We start from the raw sequence: 19398 nt of genomic DNA, 5'->3' as shown, positions 1-19398 counted from the left end.
CAAGTGCGGACTTCCTCTGCAATACTTGTATATAGTTATTGCTTCAATAAGGGTTATGTTATGGTTGCATCAGGGTTTGACCTGATGCTCTGTTGTTTGTCATACTGTTAACTGGTTGTTATAAACACATGTTATACGGTGTGATTGGTGTGGCTGGTATGAATCTTGCCCTGGATTCCAAAATCCTTTCCTTGTACTGTCAGCTCTTCTACGCACAGTTTCTCTAACTGAGGTCTGGAGGAGGGACATAGAGGGAGGAGCCAGAGCACACCAGAACCTAAATTCTTTCTTAAAGTGCCCATGTCTCCTGCGGAGCCCGTCTATCCCCATGGTCCTTACGGAGTCCCCAGCATCCACTACGGACTACGAGAAATAGATTTACCGGTAAGTAAAATCTTATTTTTTCCCATTAGAGAACAAATTTGCTGCTGTGATCAGGTCTGAATTAGGCCCTGTGCCCGCAGTCTGCACCAGCACTGACACCACCTGGCACAGTGTAACAGAGTTCTGTACGAGTGCTTATTGACGCTTGATTCACATATGCTGGCAAATGCCGTCGCAGCTGCGATCCCGTACTCAGTGGTTGTGCGACAGTACTAGTTACCAGCCTGTTACAATGACGTAACATTGTCGCACCCAGAAAGGTTTGGTTTAACCGCGTAAAGCAGCTAATCCCAACCAAAGTAATGGGTGCAGCGTGAAAAGTCCCGTTTCAGTGCTCAAACAGGTCACTGTTCGCTCATTTCTGCCAGCTCGAAATAGTAATGTCAGCGCTGGCGGCTGGCGCGCCCAAACAGAGCAACAATTGAATTGCTCTATCAGACGCCATCTAGTGGCCGCCGGCGCGCAAAACACTTAAATCCCCCCCCCCGTAGAGGTGAGGAGCAGCGTTAGATATGTATGTATGTGCGTGCTTGTATAAATACAGTATATATATATATTTATTTTAGAAACTGGATTACTATTTCTAGTCTATCACCTTCTTTGTTACTTTGTTGCTATTCCAGTGTCACTTTTTTTTTAAAATACTTTTTATAATAAAACTTATACTGTAAGTAAGAACCATATACAGTATAGCTGGGGTTCCGAATTCTGGGTGACCTGACCTGTGGCCTGACCTCTACAATCACACGTCAAGTCAGCCATGATTAAACCTGCACAAGATAGAGATCTCTGATCTCCTATACTGTAGGGCTCATTCACACCAACCCGCTGTTAGTGTACGCCAAAATACCACGCTACAAATCAATAGTTTGTTACGGCTATTACAGGTAAATGACTGATTGTTTGATCCAATCTTCCAAAAAGTGGAGTTTCAAAAAGACATTAAGGGAGTTCAATTCAATTAGGGGTGATGCTCTCACCCCTTCGAGTACATGTGGTTATACTGTATGCTTCACTCACAGTGCCACCGAATGTGCAGAATTTTGTTTGCAGCCCTGTAGGGCTGAATAGTAAAATCAGTGAGTCCGGGGTGAGATTGGGCTGCGAAGGGGGTGAGTTCTGCTGCAATTGCCGGCGTTCATAGACCATTGCAATGGCAGCTCACTCCCTTCACCCCTAATTGAATTGACCCCTTAGAGAATGCTGATGGCGAACGCTGCATGGCTGAGTCTTTCAATATAATGTTTTCTCACTTTTAACATGGGCTTGTTCCCACCAGTGCAATCTAATATCATTCGTAAAGTATAAGGGGGAGATGTACCAAGCCTTGGAGAGAAATAAAGTCGAGACGTTGCCCAAAGCAATCCGCTTCCAGCTGTCATTTGTCTGAATTGACAGGGGCTCGTTGGTTGCTCTGGGCAACTTCCCCTGTAGCTCTCTCCAAGGCTTGAAACATCTCCCCTTAAATGTGTTAAAAAGGCTTTGCTAGAACACGTCTGACGTGCGTGCTAGCGTTCATGAGCGAGCTGTTACGGTTTTCCCGTCGGCTGCTGACATATCTGTGTGCATTGGCTGACTGACTGATTGGGCAGCAGCCAGGTTTGTCTGAGCAGCTGTCATCCCAGCACAATCATAGTCTGTCAGCTGCAGACTGTTGTACAACACGGGAGAGCTTAGCGTGTCCCACGCAGACATGCTCTCAGTCACAGCTAGAACCGTCTCCGCTGCGTTGTGTGTCACTGCCATCTAACACATCGGCTCCATTTAAGGGTTAGCTTCATACGTCTCAGGTGTGGGCATTCCCCAGTGTTCCTGCTGTGTAGTAACCACTGGTAACTGCTTCTAGTTTATAACATCCTGAGCTTTACATCCCCCTCTTGCCCCAGTTCCCTATATAACGCCTACCATTGGGCAAATCAGAGTGGGGCGCTGGGGGCATGATTGCTCTATGACATCTGTGGCCACACTACCGGGGAAGAATAAGAGAGGAAGGTCAGTGTGCAGGCTCCTCTCTGGCAGGGGCCACAGCGCTGTAGACTGTGGCTTTCTGCACATGTGCAGGTCTCTGGGAAAATGGTGTCTGCACCTCATTCCTGGGGACATATCTAATGCACATACGCTAAATCACAGGGAAAATGGCCACCGTGCCATTTTCCAGGTGATTTATGTCACCAGTACTGGCCACCGTGGGACTCCAGAGGGTTAAGTATAACTATATGGGTGCATAGTGTGTGGTGTTGGCCCCAGCACACCCTGCAGCCATTATAAATACGCTGCGGGGGAGGATATCTATCCGCCCATCCATCATTGATGTGGTAATATTTTACTGGAGTCCGGTACAATAATTCAGGCACTCTCTCTCTCACTATATATATATATATATATACACAGCCTGGAGCATACTGATAAGCTACGGATGATTGTAAAGAGGCATTCTTGCTTTGTGCAATATAAGTAAGACACATTTACCCCCTATTACACATCTGTGATTTTGATATACCCCTGAAGAAGTCCCATCTAAGGGATGAAACGCGTTGGGTGGTTGGTGTTGTATTTTCCCACCATTGTTGAAGTCACTGTGGTGGATCTCACACCCGTTCCTGGGTGCAGACTGGGTGGTTACATCTCTTCCTAATTCTTGGTGAAAAAATATGGCACCTTTATAAAGTGCTGCGCAAGCGTTTTTATTGTCAATTATTTTTTTACCAAGAATAAAACATTACAAATTAATTGACGAGCAGGCCTTGGGCCTTTTGTGGTTATTTTATGGGTACGAGTGTATAATTCCAGAACCCACAGGGCTAACAATTCGCTGTATAAGAAACTCCTTGGTGGCTCGGTAAGAAGTATCTACAGCTTACGAAGATGTAATGGATCAGTATAAGTGAATTATGAATGTATTGGTAGCTTTGTGTTTATTACAGTGTATATATAGTGCTATATATAGTTAGTAGTATGTGTGTTCCACATGGAGTAAGGAAGGGACGAAACACTTCTCTCTCTCTCTCTCTCTCTCTCTCTCTTTCTAGTTTTTCTCTCCTGTCTCAATATTTTTAGCTTCACAAATTAATATGTTGAGCGGTTCTGCTTGACCTAGTTTCCCGGCCGCGTTGCAGACTAATAGATGCAGATAATAGATTACAGCGCACACTTCACCCCGAGTCCAGTAAATATTTAACAAGTGAATTTATTTTGGAGACTTTGGGCCGCAGAGCACAGGTATAAACACTACAAGGCGGTACACACACATAAAGTAACCTACAGGGATTGTAGGTACTCAGAGACGTACGCTATTCCCACAACCTCTATCTCTCCACTTTGATAAATGTTCTATTTTATATATATATATATATATATATATATATATATATAGCGAGAATATTATGGGAAGTGTAAAGCGACCAGTGGTGTCTCAAATCAGGTGGCTTACCAAATTTAAAAATTAAATCAGTTTATTTAAACAATATTCTCAAAAATATCACGGTAATACATAATCTTAGAAAAATGGGATAAAAGGTACATACACCAAGTTAATAGGTTAAAAATGAAAATAAGATATTTAAAAAAACTTTTTTAAGAGAGGTAAATATCTTATCTGGATATGAGGTCAGTCCAGGTGGTCCAACGCGTTTCGTCGCACAGACTTCATCCTGCTATAAATTGGGAGCAGTAGCGGATCTTGTCACGGGCAAGCAGGATTTTTGCCCGGGGCACCGCCTTCCGGAGGGCGCCGCACCATGGCAAGATCTGCTGCTGCTGTGCCCCCCGCTGCCACTGCCCGCTGTGAAGGGAAACTAGATGCTACGCGTCAAGTTTCCCTTCGTCGGCTGCCCGTTGTGAAGGGAAACTAGTTTCCCTTCGTGGAGAGGACCTTTACTGTAATGATGTGCGGTGCAACGCACAGCAAAGGTCCTCTCCACGAAAGGAACTAGACGCTTAGCGTCTAGTTTTCCTTCGTGGAGTGGACCTTTGCTGTGCGGTGCGCGATGACGTCGACGCGCACCGCACATCCTACTACAGTACAGGGGGCGTAACTGACCACGCCCCCTGTATGAAGCCACGCCCCCTAATGCCGCCCGAGGCGCAAGAAGCCCCGGAACCGGCCCTGATTGGGAGATCTAAATGAAAGCAGATTTTGAGGTGCTCTCATGTAATAGTTATAGTAATGACTATAGGTCTACATTGAGCCTATTATTATGTGTGATGTAATATGAATGAGGGACACTATTGCATGATAAATTGTGAATAGGGTTAGGGTTGGCCAAATGTGGGCACTCTTCGTATTTAAAATATAGGGGGTAGGAGCACCAAAATAAGGACTGCTATGGGTGAGGGGTGATGGCGCTGGGAAAGGGGCACAGGGTCAGAGGCGGAACTAGTGACGGTGGTAGGGGGCACCAGCCAAAATCTTTCCTAGGGCATCATATTGGTTAGGGCCGGCTCTGGTCCTGTGCAATATACTGTAAGGTAACATATGTATAATTCAAGTGCACAGTCTAGAACCTGAACTCTAGAAGAGGGGGTGGGCTCCCAGGATGTGGGGCCTACCGGTGGTTTCCCTGTAACCTTGTGGACCAGTCCAACTCTGCTCGTTACTAATCTTAAATGGTGCTCCAGCCAATCAGCTCCTGTTATGCATCTGAAACATGACAGCAAGCAGCTGATTGGCTGGGGCAGCTTTTAAGATTAGTAACCAGTGATAACGAGAATATATAACAGTTATGTGAAATGCTGTTTTTGTTCCTTCAAAGCTGAGCCACCTGAAAAATTAGAGTGTCTCGTTCCGTTCAATCTGCGCTGAGGATCTGCTGTTCAGTGCAACTCTCCACAGTGGACTTTTGCTAACGAGTTTTGCGTTTAGCCCTACCATTACCAGAGTGCCGAGCTTAGGGTCTATAATGACCTTTCCTTACCGGACACACGTGTCATCTCTCTTATTTGTCATGGTTCATGTTTATTATAGAGCTACTATTGTGCCTATGACCGCCCGGAAATAATGCTCTGCACCCTACAGCATAACCTGTCTATAATATGTGTATATGGGCAGGACGGGGAGTAGCTGTACCTGATATATGACGACTTACCTTGTCCTGTGTCTGAGTAAAGAAATACATTCCGCACCTGTTATATGAGGAGATTCCGACGATATGGAAGTAAAAAAATAAAACAGGTGAAATCTGATGATCTTCTATTTATAAATCACTGACGTATTAGGCAGCGGTGTACAGTGAGGGGATTATGACATATAAAGACTGCCCATGTGAGCTTACAATCGAAGAGGTGTATAGCATGTCTTCTGCTTTAGCCTATGCTTGTGGCCGACCTGAATAATGACATTGCGGCATTTGACTGAAGACTGAGGGAATAAAAGGGCCTTTCTGTGTGTACATTGTGTGACCCGCATTACCCTAGTGTCTGCCAGTGGTCATCATATGTCACCGAATGCTTTGTGAGATATTCTGTATTATTAATACGAGGGGGGTTCAATAAATAAGATTACAAGAACTCTCATTGCTTACATTTATTCAACTGGTAAATAGATGTATAATCAATGGTATGGCCAGAGCCTGAACTAGCATTGGTGTGGCAGTTGCATTGCATCGGAGCCCCTGAGGACTAAGTGGCCCACCACTGCCTTCCCATCATCCCCCTTCCTGCAGGCCATTTTGTGGGCCCATATTATATTTTTGCACCTGGGCCCACCACTCACAAGTTCCGCCACTGAGCATGGCCTTGGTACAGATTATTTTCGCATTGTCCCCATACTCGTCTAAGCATTTGTTCCAATGGTGCACCAAGGCATCTATCTATTCACCGTCAGCTGCGAATCTTCTTCCGCCCGCTGCTTTTTCAGTGGTTCAAAGACATGGAAACCACCTGGTCCCAGGTCAGGGCTGGAGGACGGATGGTGCAGTACCTCCCAATGGTAGCGCCGTAACAACTTATGCCTGCCCTGCCGTTATTGCAGGAAGTGCACCAAACCCGTTTCCGTGACATGACGCCATCACCGTACACCGCGATGAGTATCAGCTGCAGATGTGCCCTTTACATGCAGAGATCGGACCACACTACGCACCTCAGTGTCTCCGCCAGCCGCCATCTCACACCTGATGCGGGGACAGTATGGCTGACATGAGGCGTCGTCTAACGGCCGTGAGGGGGAAGCGGCGGTCTACCTGCTCTGGCCTGGCGGGGAATTAGCATGAAATAGAGAACATTACACACATGACAAGTCCTGTTCCCTTACGTATTGCACCACCCGTGTAGATTGCTGGGTGGGAATTTGTTTTTCCAGTGACTATGACTTATGATACGTTCTTAAATGTCTGTATTTGTTTGATTTTAGGCAGAAAGCTCTGGCATCGACGGGCGGGAGAAGCGTACAGGCGGCCTGTGACTGGTTGGTATACTGTATTTTACTCTTTCTTGGAATATTCACCTGATAAATATACACTGTCCGCACATCGCTATTCTCTCTCTGCGGCCGCCGCGCAGTCTGTTTTATTTTGGAGACGGAAGATGTGAACTTTGGGGCATAATATTCTTCTGTTGTTGTTACTAAACGTCTGTTCCGCTGGTATATCTATTTATATCCCCTCCACTATTCCTAGGAATAACTGCGGCGCAGTTTATAGAATGTGGGAATATTCTTCCCAGCGCAGTGTGAGTGACAGGCCGGGAGCAAGTGGCGACTGAAATGCAGACTCAGTGATACTCTGTGTAAGGCATAGAGAGATGCAGCGGCCCCAGGGTGTGTGCACAAATGATGGGTATATATGTGTATATACTGTACAGCGGGCAGGAAAGCTTAGGCCCCACCATAGCAGTCACACCCAACGTCTGCTCCATCCCCACTCACTCCTACAGGACAGGAGATCATGGGGACCAACCAGCTTCCCTTCAGGAGCTCCGATGTAAACCAAGCCAGCTGTATAAAGGCGCACAAGCGCCGAGAGGTTATAAATATGGTTCCGGTGTGAATGGTCGACCATGTTAAGGTCGACCAATAGTGCCAAACGGATACCTATAAATAAATAAGAGGTACAATATATATAATTAAAGATAATGGCGCATTACAGAAAGACAATATAAAATTGGCTGATAAATCAAAGAATTTTAATATAAAGCTTAAATATAAAAATGCAATAAACATCAAAAGAAACATCCAATGGCGTTGGAGACGGAATAACGCAGCCTGGGCTAATTCACCATATGCAGAAGTAACGGAATGCACAACTGTAACTGTGTCACCCGTTATACCACAGCGATAATGACTTCTTAATTAGGAAGTAACACCGTCCCCAAAGCAATCGCAGGAAGTGACAAGGCTCCAGCCTAATGATCGTAAGAGAAATCTAAGTGTCTGTATTCAAGTGCTGCAGTAACGAGGTCTGCGTTCTGCGCTATAGCTGCCCGCTCCATGCTGCAGTAACGATACAAGCTCTGCGCTATAGATACAGGTGTGAGCTGTCTGCTCCATGCTGCAGTAATGATACAAGCTCTGCTTTCTGCACTATATAGATACAGGTGTGAGCCACATGCTCCCTGCTGCAGTAACGATACAAGCTCTGCGCTATAGATACAGGTGTGAGCTGCCTGCTCTGTGCTGCAGTAACGATACAAGCTCTGCATTCTGAGCTATAGATACAGGTGTGAGCTGCCTGCTCTGTGCTGCAGTAACGATGCAAGCTCTGCGCTATAGATACCGGTGTGAGCCTCCTGCTCCGTGCTGCAGTAACGATACAAGCTCTGCATTCTCAGCTATAGATACAGGTGTGAGCTGCCTGCTTCGTGCTGCAGTAACGATACAAGCTCTGCGCTATAGATAAAGGTGTGAGCCGCCTGCTCTGTGCTGCAGTAACGATACAAGCTCTGCGCTCTGCACTATAGATACAGGTGTGAGCTGCCTGCTCTGTGCTGCAGTAACGGTACAGGCTCTGCGCTCTGCACTATAGATACAGGTGGGAGCTGCCTGATTTGTGCTGCAGTAACGATACAGGCTCTGCGCTATACAGGTGTGAGCCGCCTGCTCTGTGCTGCAGTAACAATACAAGCTCTGCACTATAGATACAGGTGTGAGCTGCCTGCTCCGTGCTGCAGTAACGATACAAGCTCTGCGCTATAGATACAGGTGTGAGCCGCCTGCTCTGTGCTGCAGTAACGATACAAGCTCTGCGCTCTGCACTATAGATACAGGTGTGAGCTGTCTGCTCTGTGCTGCAGTAACAATACAAGCTCAGCGCTCTAGATACAGGTGTGAGCCGCCTGCTCTGTGCTGCAGTAACGATACAAGCTCTGCGCTCTGCACTATAGATACAGATGTGAGCTGTCTGCTCTGTGCTGCAGTAACAATACAAGCTCTGCGCTCTGCACTCTGCGCTATAGATACAGGTGTGAGCTGCCTGCTCTGTGCTGCAGTAACGATTCAGGCTCTGCGCTCTGCACTATAGATATAGGTGGGAGCTGCCTGCTCTGTGCTGCAGTAACGATACAGGCTCTGCGCTCTGCACTATAGATACAGGTGTGAGCTGTCTGCTCCGTGCTGCAGTAACGATACAAGCTCTGCATTCTGAGCTATAGATACAGGTGTGAGCTGCCTGCTCCGTGCTGCAGTAACGATACAGGCTCTGCGCTCTGCGCTATAGATACAGGTGTGAGCCTCCTGCTCCGTGCTGCAGTAACGATACAGGCTCTGCGCTATAGATACAGGTGTGAGCCTCCTGCTCCGTGCTGCAGTAACGATACAAGCTCTGCATAAGAGCTATAGATACAGGTGTGAGCTGCCTGCTTCGTGCTGCAGTAACGATACAAGCTCTGCACTATAGATACAGGTGTGAGCTGCCTGCACTGTGCTGCAGTAACGATACAGGCTCTGCGCTATAGATACAGGTGTGAGCTGCCTGCACTGTGCTGCAGTAATGATACAGGTTCTGCGTTATAGATACAGGTGTGAGCTGCCTGCTCCATGCTGCAGTAATGATACAAGCTCTGCTTTCTGCACTATAGATACAGGTGTGAGCCACATGCTCCCTGCTGCAGTAACGATACAAGCTCTGCGCTATAGATACAGGTGTGAGCTGCCTGCTCTGTGCTGCAGTAACGATACAAGCTCTGAGCTATTGATACAGGTGTGAGCTGCCTGCTCTGTGCTGCAGTAACGATACAAGCTCTGCGCTATAGATACAGGTGTGAGCTGCCTGCTCCGTGCTGCAGTAACGATACAAGCTCTGCGCTATAGATACAGGTGTGAGCCGCCTGCTCTGTGCTGCAGTAACAATACAAGCTCTGCGCTCTGCACTATAGATACAGGTGTGAGCTGTCTGCTCTGTGCTGCAGTAACAATACAAGCTCAGCGCTCTAGATACAGGTGTGAGCCGCCTGCTCTGTGCTGCAGTAACGATACAAGCTCTGCGCTCTGCACTATAGATACAGATGTGAGCTGTCTGCTCTGTGCTGCAGTAACAATACAAGCTCTGCGCTCTGCACTCTGCGCTATAGATACAGGTGTGAGCTGCCTGCTCTGTGCTGCAGTAACGATTCAGGCTCTGCACTATAGATATAGGTGGGAGCTGCCTGCTCTGTGCTGCAGTAACGATACAGGCTCTGCGCTCTGCACTATAGATACAGGTGTGAGCTGCCTGCTCCGTGCTGCAGTAACGATACAAGCTCTGCATTCTGAGCTATAGATACAGGTGTGAGCTGCCTGCTCCGTGCTGCAGTAACGATACAGGCTCTGCGCTATAGATACAGGTGTGAGCCGCCTGCTCCGTGCTGCAGTAATGATACAGGCTCTGCGTTATAGATACAGGTGTGAGCTGCCTGCTCCATGCTGCAGTAATGATACAAGCTCTGCTTTCTGCACTATAGATACAGGTGTGAGCCACATGCTCCCTGCTGCAGTAACGATACAAGCTCTGCGCTATAGATACAGGTGTGAGCTGCCTGCTCTGTGCTGCAGTAACGATACAAGCTCTGCGCTATAGATACAGGTGTGAGCTGCCTGCTCTGTGCTGCAGTAACGATACAAGCTCTGCATTCTGAGCTATAGATACAGGTGTGAGCTGCCTGCTCTGTGCTGCAGTAACGATACAAGCTCTGAGCTATTGATACAGGTGTGAGCTGCCTGCTCTGTGCTGCAGTAACGATACAAGCTCTGCATTCTGAGCTATAGATACAGGTGTGAGCTGCCTGCTTCGTGCTGCAGTAACGATACAAGCTCTGCGCTATAGATAAAGGTGTGAGCCGCCTGCTCTGTGCTGCAGTAACGATACAAGCTCTGCGCTCTGCACTATAGATACAGGTGTGAGCTGCCTGCTCTGTGCTGCAGTAACGATACAGGCTCTGCGCTCTGCACTATAGATACAGGTGGGAGCTGCCTGCTTTGTGCTGCAGTAACGATACAAGCTCTGCGCTATAGATACAGGTGTGAGCCGCCTGCTCCATGCTGCAGTAACAATACAAGCTTTGCACTATAGATACAGGTGTGAGCTGCCTGCTCTGTGCTGCAGTAACGACACAAGCTCTGCGCTATAGATACAGGTGTGAGCTGCCTGCTCCGTGCTGCAGTAACGATACAAGCTCTGCATTCTGAGCTATAGATACAGGTGTGAGCTGCCTGCTCTGTGCTGCAGTAACGATGCAAGCTCTGCGCTATAGATACCGGTGTGAGCCTCCTGCTCCGTGCTGCAGTAACGATACAAGCTCTGCATTCTGAGCTATAGATACAGGTGTGAGCTGCCTGCTTCGTGCTGCAGTAACGATACAAGCTCTGCGCTATAGATAAAGGTGTGAGCCGCCTGCTCTGTGCTGCAGTAACGATACAAGCTCTGCGCTCTGCACTATAGATACAGGTGTGAGCTGCCTGCTCTGTGCTGCAGTAACGATACAGGCTATGCGCTCTGCACTATAGATACAGGTGGGAGCTGCCTGCTTTGTGCTGCAGTAACGATACAGGCTCTGCACTATAGATACAGGTATGAGTTGCCTGCTTCGTGCTGCAGTAACGATACAAGCTCTGCGCTATAGATACAGGTGTGAGCCGCCTGCTCTGTGCTGCAGTAACAATACAAGCTCTGCACTATAGATACAGGTGTGAGCTGCCTGCTCCGTGCTGCAGTAACGATACAAGCTCTGTGCTATAGATACAGGTGTGAGCCGCCTGCTCTGTGCTGCAGTAACGATACAAGCTCTGCGCTCTGCACTATAGATACAGGTGTGAGCTGTCTGCTCTGTGCTGCAGTAACAATACAAGCTCAGCGCTCTAGATACAGGTGTGAGCCGCCTGCTCTGTGCTGCAGTAAAGATACAAGCTCTGCGCTCTGCACTGTAGATACAGATGTGAGCTGTCTGCTCTGTGCTGCAGTAACAAAACAAGCTCTGCGCTCTGCACTCTGCGCTATAGATACAGGTGTGAGCTGCCTGCTCTGTGCTGCAGTAACGATTCAGGCTCTGCGCTCTGCACTATAGATATAGGTGGGAGCTGCCTGCTCTGTGCTGCAGTAACGATACAGGCTCTGCGCTCTGCACTATAGATACAGGTGTGAGCTGTCTGCTCCGTGCTGCAGTAACGATACAAGCTCTGCATTATATAGATACAGGTGTGAGCTGCCTGCTTCCTGCTGCAGTAACGATACAAGCTCTGCGCTATAGATACAAGTGTGAGCAGCCTGCTCTGTGCTGCAGTAACGATGCAAGCTCTGCACTATAGATACAGGTGTGAGCTGCCTGCACTGTGCTGCAGTAACGATACAGGCTCTGCGCTATAGATACAGGTGTGAGCTGCCTGCTCTGTGCTGCAATAACAATACAAGCTCTGCGCTATAGATACAGGTGTGAGCTGCCTGCACTGTGCTGCAGTAACCATACAGGCTCTGCGCTCTGCACTATAGATACAGGTGGGAGCTGCCTGCTCTGTGCTGCAGTAACAATAAAGGCTCTGTGCTCTGCGCTTTAGATACAGGTGTGAGCCGCCTGCTCTGTGCTGCAGTAACGATACAAGCTCTGTGCTCTGCGCTATAGATACAGGTGTGAGCTGCCTGCTCTGTGCTGCAGTAACGATACAAGCTCTGCGCTCTGCACTATAGATACAGGTGTGAGCTGTCTGTTCCGTGCTGCAGTAACGATACAGGCTCTGCGCTTTGCACTACAGATACAGGTATGAGCTGCCTGCACTGTGCTGCAGTAACGATACAAGCTCTGCGCTATAGATACAGGTGTGAGCTGCCTGCTCTGTGCTGCAGTAAAGATACAGGCTTTGCGCTCTGCGCTATAGATACAGGTGTGAGATGCCTGTTCTGTGCTACAGTAACGATACAAGCTCTGCACTCTGCACTATAGATACAGGTATGAGCTGTCTGCTCCGTGCTGCAGTAACGATACAAGCTCTGCGCTATAGATACAGGTGTGAGCCACGCGCTCCGTGCTGCAGTAACGATACAAGCTCCTCGCTATAGATACAGGTGTGAGCCACGCGCTCCGTGCTGCAGTAACGATACAAGCTCTGCGCTATAGATACAGGTGTGAGCCACGCGCTCCGTGCTGCAGTGATGATACAAGCTCTGCGCTATAGATACAGGTGTGAGCCGCCTGCTCTGTGCTGCAGTAACGATACAAGCTCTGCGCTCTGCACTATAGATACAGGTGTGAGCTGTCTGCTCTGTGCTGCAGTAACAATACAAGCTCAGCGCTCTAGATACAGGTGTGAGCCGCCTGCTCTGTGCTGCAGTAACGATACAAGCTCTGCGCTCTGCGCTATAGATACAGGTGTGAGCTGCCTGCTCTGTGCTGCAGTAACGATTCAGGCTCTGCGCTCTGCACTATAGATATAGGTGGGAGCTGCCTGCTCTGTGCTGCAGTAACGATACAGGCTCTGCGCTCTGCACTATAGATACAGGTGTGAGCTGTCTGCTCCGTGCTGCAGTAACGATACAAGCTCTGCATTATATAGATACAGGTGTGAGCTGCCTGCTTCGTGCTGCAGTAGCGATACAAGCTCTGCGCTATAGATACAAGTGTGAGCAGCCTGCTCTGTGCTGCAGTAACGATGCAAGCTCTGCGCTATAGATACAGGTGTGAGCTGCCTGCTTTGTGCTGCAATAACAATACAAGCTCTGCGCTATAGATACAGGTGTGAGCTGCCTGCACTGTGCTGCAGTAACCATACAGGCTCTGCGCTCTGCACTATAGATACAGGTGGGAGCTGCCTGCTCTGTGCTGCAGTAACAATACAGGCTCTGTGCTCTGCGCTATAGATACAGGTGTGAGCCGCCTGCTCTGTGCTGCAGTAACGATACAAGCTCTGTGCTCTGCGCTATAGATACAGGTGTGAGCTGCCTGCTCTGTGCTGCAGTAATGATACAGGCTCTGCACTATAGATACAGGTGTGAGCTGTCTGCTCCGTGCTGCAGTAACGATACAGGCTCTGCGCTTTGCACTACAGATACAGGTATGAGCTGCCTGCACTGTGCTGCAGTAACGATACAAGCTCTGCGCTCTGCGCTATAGATACAGGTGTGAGCTGCCTGCTCTGTGCTGCAGTAAAGATACAGGCTCTGCGCTCTGCGCTATAGATACAGGTGTGAGATGCCTGTTCTGTGCTACAGTAACGATACAAGCTCTGCACTCTGCACTATAGATACAGGTATGAGCTGTCTGCTCCGTGCTGCAGTAGCGATACAAGCTCTGCGCTATAGATACAGGTGTGAGCCACGCGCTCCGTGCTGCAGTAACGATACAAGCTCTGCGCTATAGATACAGGTGTGAGCCACGCGCATCCGTGCTGCAGTAACGATACAAGCTCTGCGCTATAGATACAGGTGTGAGCCACGCGCTCCGTGCTGCAGTAACGATACAAGCTCTGCGCTATAGATACAGGTGTGAGCCACGCGCTCCGTGCTGCAGTAACGATACAAGCTCCTCGCTATAGATACAGGTGTGAGCCACGCGCTCCGTGCTGCAGTAACGATACAAGCTCTGCGCTATAGATACAGGTGTGAGCCACGCGCTCCGTGCTGCAGTAACGATACAAGCTCCTCGCTATAGATACAGGTGTGAGCCACGCGCTCCGTGCTGCAGTAACGATACAAGCTCTGCACTATAGATACAGGTGTGAGCCGCCTGCTCCGTGCTGCAGTAACGATACAAGCTCTGCGCTATAGATACAGGTGTGAGCCACGCGCTCCGTGCTGCAGTAACGATACAAGCTCTGCGCTATAGATACAGGTGTGAGCCACGCGCTCTGTGCTGCAGTAACGATACAAGCTCTGCGCTATAGATACAGGTGTGAGCCGCGCGCTCCGTGCTGCAGTAACGATACAAGCTCTGCGCTATAGATACAGGTGTGAGCCACGCGCTCCGTGCTGCAGTAACGATACAAGCTCCTCGCTATAGATACAGGTGTGAGCCACGCGCTCCGTGCTGCAGTAACGATACAAGCTCTGCGCTATAGATACAGGTGTGAGCCACGCGCTCTGTGCTGCAGTAACGATACAAGCTCCTCGCTATAGATACAGGTGTGAGCCACGCGCTCCGTGCTGCAGTAACGATACAAGCTCTGCGCTATAGATACAGATGTGAGCCACGCGCTCCGTGCTACAGTAACGATACAAGCTCTGCGCTATAGATACAGGTGTGAGCCACGCGCTCCGTGCTGCAGTAACGATACAAGCTCTGCGCTATAGATACAGGTGTGAGCTGCCTGCTCTGTGCTGCAGTAACGATACAAGCTCCTCGCTATAGATACAGGTGTGAGCCACGCGCTCCGTGCTGCAGTAACGATACAAGCTCTGCGCTATAGATACAGGTGTGAGCCACGCGCTCCGTGCTGCAGTAACGATACAAGCTCTGCGCTATAGATACAGGTGTGAGCCACGTGCTCCGTGCTGCAGTAACGATACAAGCTCTGCGCTATAGATACAGGTGTGAGCCACGCGCTCCGTGCTGCAGTAATGATACAAGCTCTGCGCTATAGATACAGGTGTGAGCCACGCGCTCCGTGCTGCAGTAACGATACAAGCTCCTCGCTATAGATACAGGTGTGAGCCACGCGCTCCGTGCTGCAGTAACGATACAAGCTCATCGCTATAGATACAGGTGTGAGCCACGCGCTCCGTGCTGCAGTAACGATACAAGCTCCTCGCTATAGATACAGGTGTGAGCCACGCGCTCCGTGCTGCAGTGATGATACAAGCTCTGCACTATAGATACAGGTGTGAGCCACGCGCATCCGTGCTGCAGTAACGATACAAGCTCTGCACTATAGATACAGGTGTGAGCCACGCGCTCCGTGCTGCAGTAACGATACAAGCTCTGCGCTATAGATACAGGTGTGAGCCACGCGCTCCGTGCTGCAGTAACGATACAAGCTCATCGCTATAGATACAGGTGTGAGCCACGCGCTCCGTGCTGCAGTAACGATACAAGCTCTGCGCTATAGATACAGGTGTGAGCCACGCGCTCTGTGCTGCAGTAACGATACAAGCTCCTCGCTATAGATACAGGTGTGAGCCACGCGCTCCGTGCTGCAGTAACGATACAAGCTCTGCACTATAGATACAGGTGTGAGCCGCCTGCTCCGTGCTGCAGTAACTATACAAGCTCTGCGCTATAGATACAGGTGTGAGGCACGCGCTCCGTTCTGCAGTAACTATACAAGCTCTGCGCTATAGATACAGGTGTGAGGCACGCGCTCCGTGCTGCAGTAACGATACAAGCTCTGCGCTATAGATACAGGTGTGAGCCACGCGCTCCGTGCTGCAGTAACGATACAAGCTCCTCGCTATAGATAGAGGTGTGAGCCACGTGCTCCGTGCTGCAGTAACGATACAAGCTCTGCGCTATAGATACAGGTGTGAGCCACGCGCTCCGTGCTGCAGTAACTATACAAGCTCCTCGCTATAGATACAGGTGTGAGCCATGCGCTCCGTGCTGCAGTAACTATACAAGCTCTGCGCTATAGATACAGGTGTGAGCCACGCGCTCCGTGCTGCAGTAACGATACAAGCTCTGCACTATAGATACAGGTGTGAGCCACGCTCTCCGTGCTGCAGTAACGATACAAGCTCTGCGATATAGATACAGGTGTGAGCCACGCGCTCCGTGCTGCAGTAACGATACAAGCTCTGCGCTATAGATACAGGTGTGAGCCGCCTGCTCCGTGCTGCAGTAACGATACAAGCTCTGCGCTATAGATACAGGTGTGAGCCACGCGCTCCGTGCTGCAGTAACGATACAAGCTCCTCGCTATAGATACAGGTGTGAGCCACGCGCTCCGTGCTGCAGTAACGATACAAGCTCTGCGCTATAGATACAGGTGTGAGCCACGCGCTCCGTGCTGCAGTAAAGATACAAGCTCTGCGCTATAGATACAGGTGTGAGCCACGCGCTCCGTGCTGCAGTAAAGATACAAGCTCCTCGCTATAGATACAGGTGTGAGCCACGCGCTCCGTGCTGCAGTAACGATGCAAGCTCCTCGCTATAGATACAGGTGTGAGCCATGCGCTCCGTGCTGCAGTAACTATACAAGCTCTGCGCTATAGATACAGGTGTGAGCCATGCGCTCCGTGCTGCAGTAACTATACAAGCTCTGCGCTATAGATACAGGTGTGAGCCACGCGCTCCGTGCTGCAGTAACGATACAAGCTCTGCACTATAGATACAGGTGTGAGCCACGCTCTCCGTGCTGCAGTAACGATACAAGCTCTGCACTATAGATACAGGTGTGAGCCGCCTGCTCCGTGCTGCAGTAACGATACAAGCTCTGCGCTAGAGATACAGGTGTGAGCCACGCGCTCTGTGCTGCAGTAACGATACAAGCTCCTCGCTATAGATACAGGTGTGAGCCACGCGCTCCGTGCTGCAGTAACGATACAAGCTCTGCGCTATAGATACAGGTGTGAGCCACGCGCTCCGTGCTACAGTAACGATACAAGCTCTGCGCTATAGATACAGGTGTGAGCCACGCGCTCTGTGCTGCAGTAACGATACAAGCTCCTCGCTATAGATACAGGTGTGAGCCACGCGCTCCGTGCTGCAGTAACGAAACAAGCTCTGCGCTCTGCGCTATAGATACAGGTGTGAGCCACGCGCTCCGTGCTGCAGTAACGATACAAGCTCTGCGCTATAGATACAGGTGTGAGCTGCCTGCTCCATGCTGCAGTAACGATACAAGCTCTGCGCTATAGATGCAGGTGTGAGCCGCCTGCTCCGTGCTGCAGTAACGATACAAGCTCTGCGCTATAGATGCAGGTGTGAGCCGCCTGCTCCGTGCTGCAGTAACGATACAAGCTCTGCGCTATAGATGCAGGTGTGAGCCGCGCGCTCTGTGCTGCAGTAACGATACAAGCTCTGCGCTATAGTTACAGGTGTGAGCCGCCTGCTCCATGCTACAGTAACGATACAAGCTCTGCGCTATAGATACAGGTGTGAGCCGCCTGCTCCGTGCTGCAGTAACGATACAAGCTCTGCGCTATAGATGCAGGTGTGATCCACGCGCATCCGTGCTGCAGTAACGATACAAGCTCTGCGCTATAGATACAGGTGTGAGCCACGCGCTCCGTGCTGCAGTAACGATACAAGCTCCTCGCTATAGATACAGGTGTGAGCCACGCGCTCCGTGCTGCAGTAACGATGCAAGCTCTGCGCTATAGATACAGGTGTGAGCCGCCTGCTCCGTGCTGCAGTAACGATACAAGCTCTGCGCTATAGATGCAGGTGTGATCCACGCGCATCCGTGCTGCAGTAACGATACAAGCTCTGCGCTATAGATACAGGTGTGAGCCACGCGCTCCGTGCTGCAGTAACGATACAAGCTCTGCGCTATAGATACAGGTGTGAGCCACGCGCTCCGTGCTGCAGTAACGATACAAGCTCCTCGCTATAGATACAGGTGTGAGCCACGCGCTCCGTGCTGCAGTAACGATACAAGCTCTGCGCTATAGATACAGGTGTGAGCCACGCGCTCCGTGCTGCAGTAACGATACAAGCTCCTCGCTATAGATACAGGTGTGAGCCACGCGCTCCGTGCTGCAGTGATGATACAAGCTCTGCACTATAGATACAGGTGTGAGCCGCCTGCTCCGTGCTGCAGTAACGATACAAGTTCTGCGCTATAGATACAGGTGTGAGCCACGCGCTCCGTGCTGCAGTAACGATACAAGCTCTGCGCTATAGATACAGGTGTGAGCCACGCGCTCCGTGCTGCAGTAACGATACAAGCTCTGCGCTATAGATACAGGTGTGAGCCGCCTGCTCCGTGCTGCAGTAACGATACAAGCTCTGCGCTATAGATACAGGTGTGAGCCACGCGCTCCGTGCTGCAGTAACGATACAAGCTCCTCGCTATAGATACAGGTGTGAGCCACGCGCTCCATGCTGCAGTAACGATACAAGCTCTGCGCTATAGATACAGGTGTGAGCCACGCGCTCCGTGCTGCAGTAACGATACAAGCTCCTCACTATAGATACAGGTGTGAGCCACGCGCTCCGTGCTGCAGTAACGATGCAAGCTCTGCACTACAGATACAGGTGTGAGCCGCCTGCTCCGTGCTGCAGTAACGATACAAGCTCTGCGCTATAGATACAGGTGTGAGCCACGCGCTCCGTGCTGCAGTAACGATACAAGCTCCTCGCTATAGATACATGTGTGAGCCACGCGCTCCGTGCTGCAGTAACGATACAAGCTCTGCGCTATAGATACAGGTGTGAGCCACGCGCTCCGTGCTGCAGTAACGATACAAGCTCCTCGCTATAGATACAGGTGTGAGCCACGCGCTCCGTGCTGCAGTAACGATACAAGCTCCTCGCTATAGATACAGGTGTGAGCCATGCGCTCCGTGCTGCAGTAACTATACAAGCTCTGCGCTATAGATACAGGTGTGAGCCACGCGCTCCGTGCTGCAGTAACGATACAAGCTCTGCACTATAGATACAGGTGTGAGCCACGCTCTCCGTGCTGCAGTAACGATACAAGCTCTGCGCTATAGATACAGGTGTGAGCCACGCGCTCCGTGCTGCAGT

The 19398-nt window shown here is 50.1% G+C and overlaps 1 protein-coding gene across 2 annotated transcripts in view; it reads left to right on the top strand.

Annotated features, from left to right (window-relative positions):
- The window catches only part of UBASH3B (ubiquitin associated and SH3 domain containing B), a 147253-nt gene that overhangs the window by 88544 nt on the left and 39311 nt on the right, over window positions 1-19398 (top strand). For both annotated transcript variants that reach the window (XM_063943726.1, XM_063943725.1), the window contains exon 2: window positions 6731-6784. In XM_063943726.1, coding sequence (XP_063799796.1) covers window positions 6731-6784 — 54 coding nt within the window. The remainder of the gene's footprint in view (window positions 1-6730; window positions 6785-19398) is intronic.

The sequence above is a fragment of the Pseudophryne corroboree genome, chromosome 10 (genome assembly GCF_028390025.1).
Source record: "Pseudophryne corroboree isolate aPseCor3 chromosome 10, aPseCor3.hap2, whole genome shotgun sequence".
In the NCBI taxonomy this organism is placed as follows: Eukaryota; Metazoa; Chordata; class Amphibia; order Anura; family Myobatrachidae; genus Pseudophryne; species Pseudophryne corroboree.
Note: the sequence above shows the minus strand (reverse complement) of the source record. Positions and strands in the feature narration are given on the sequence as shown.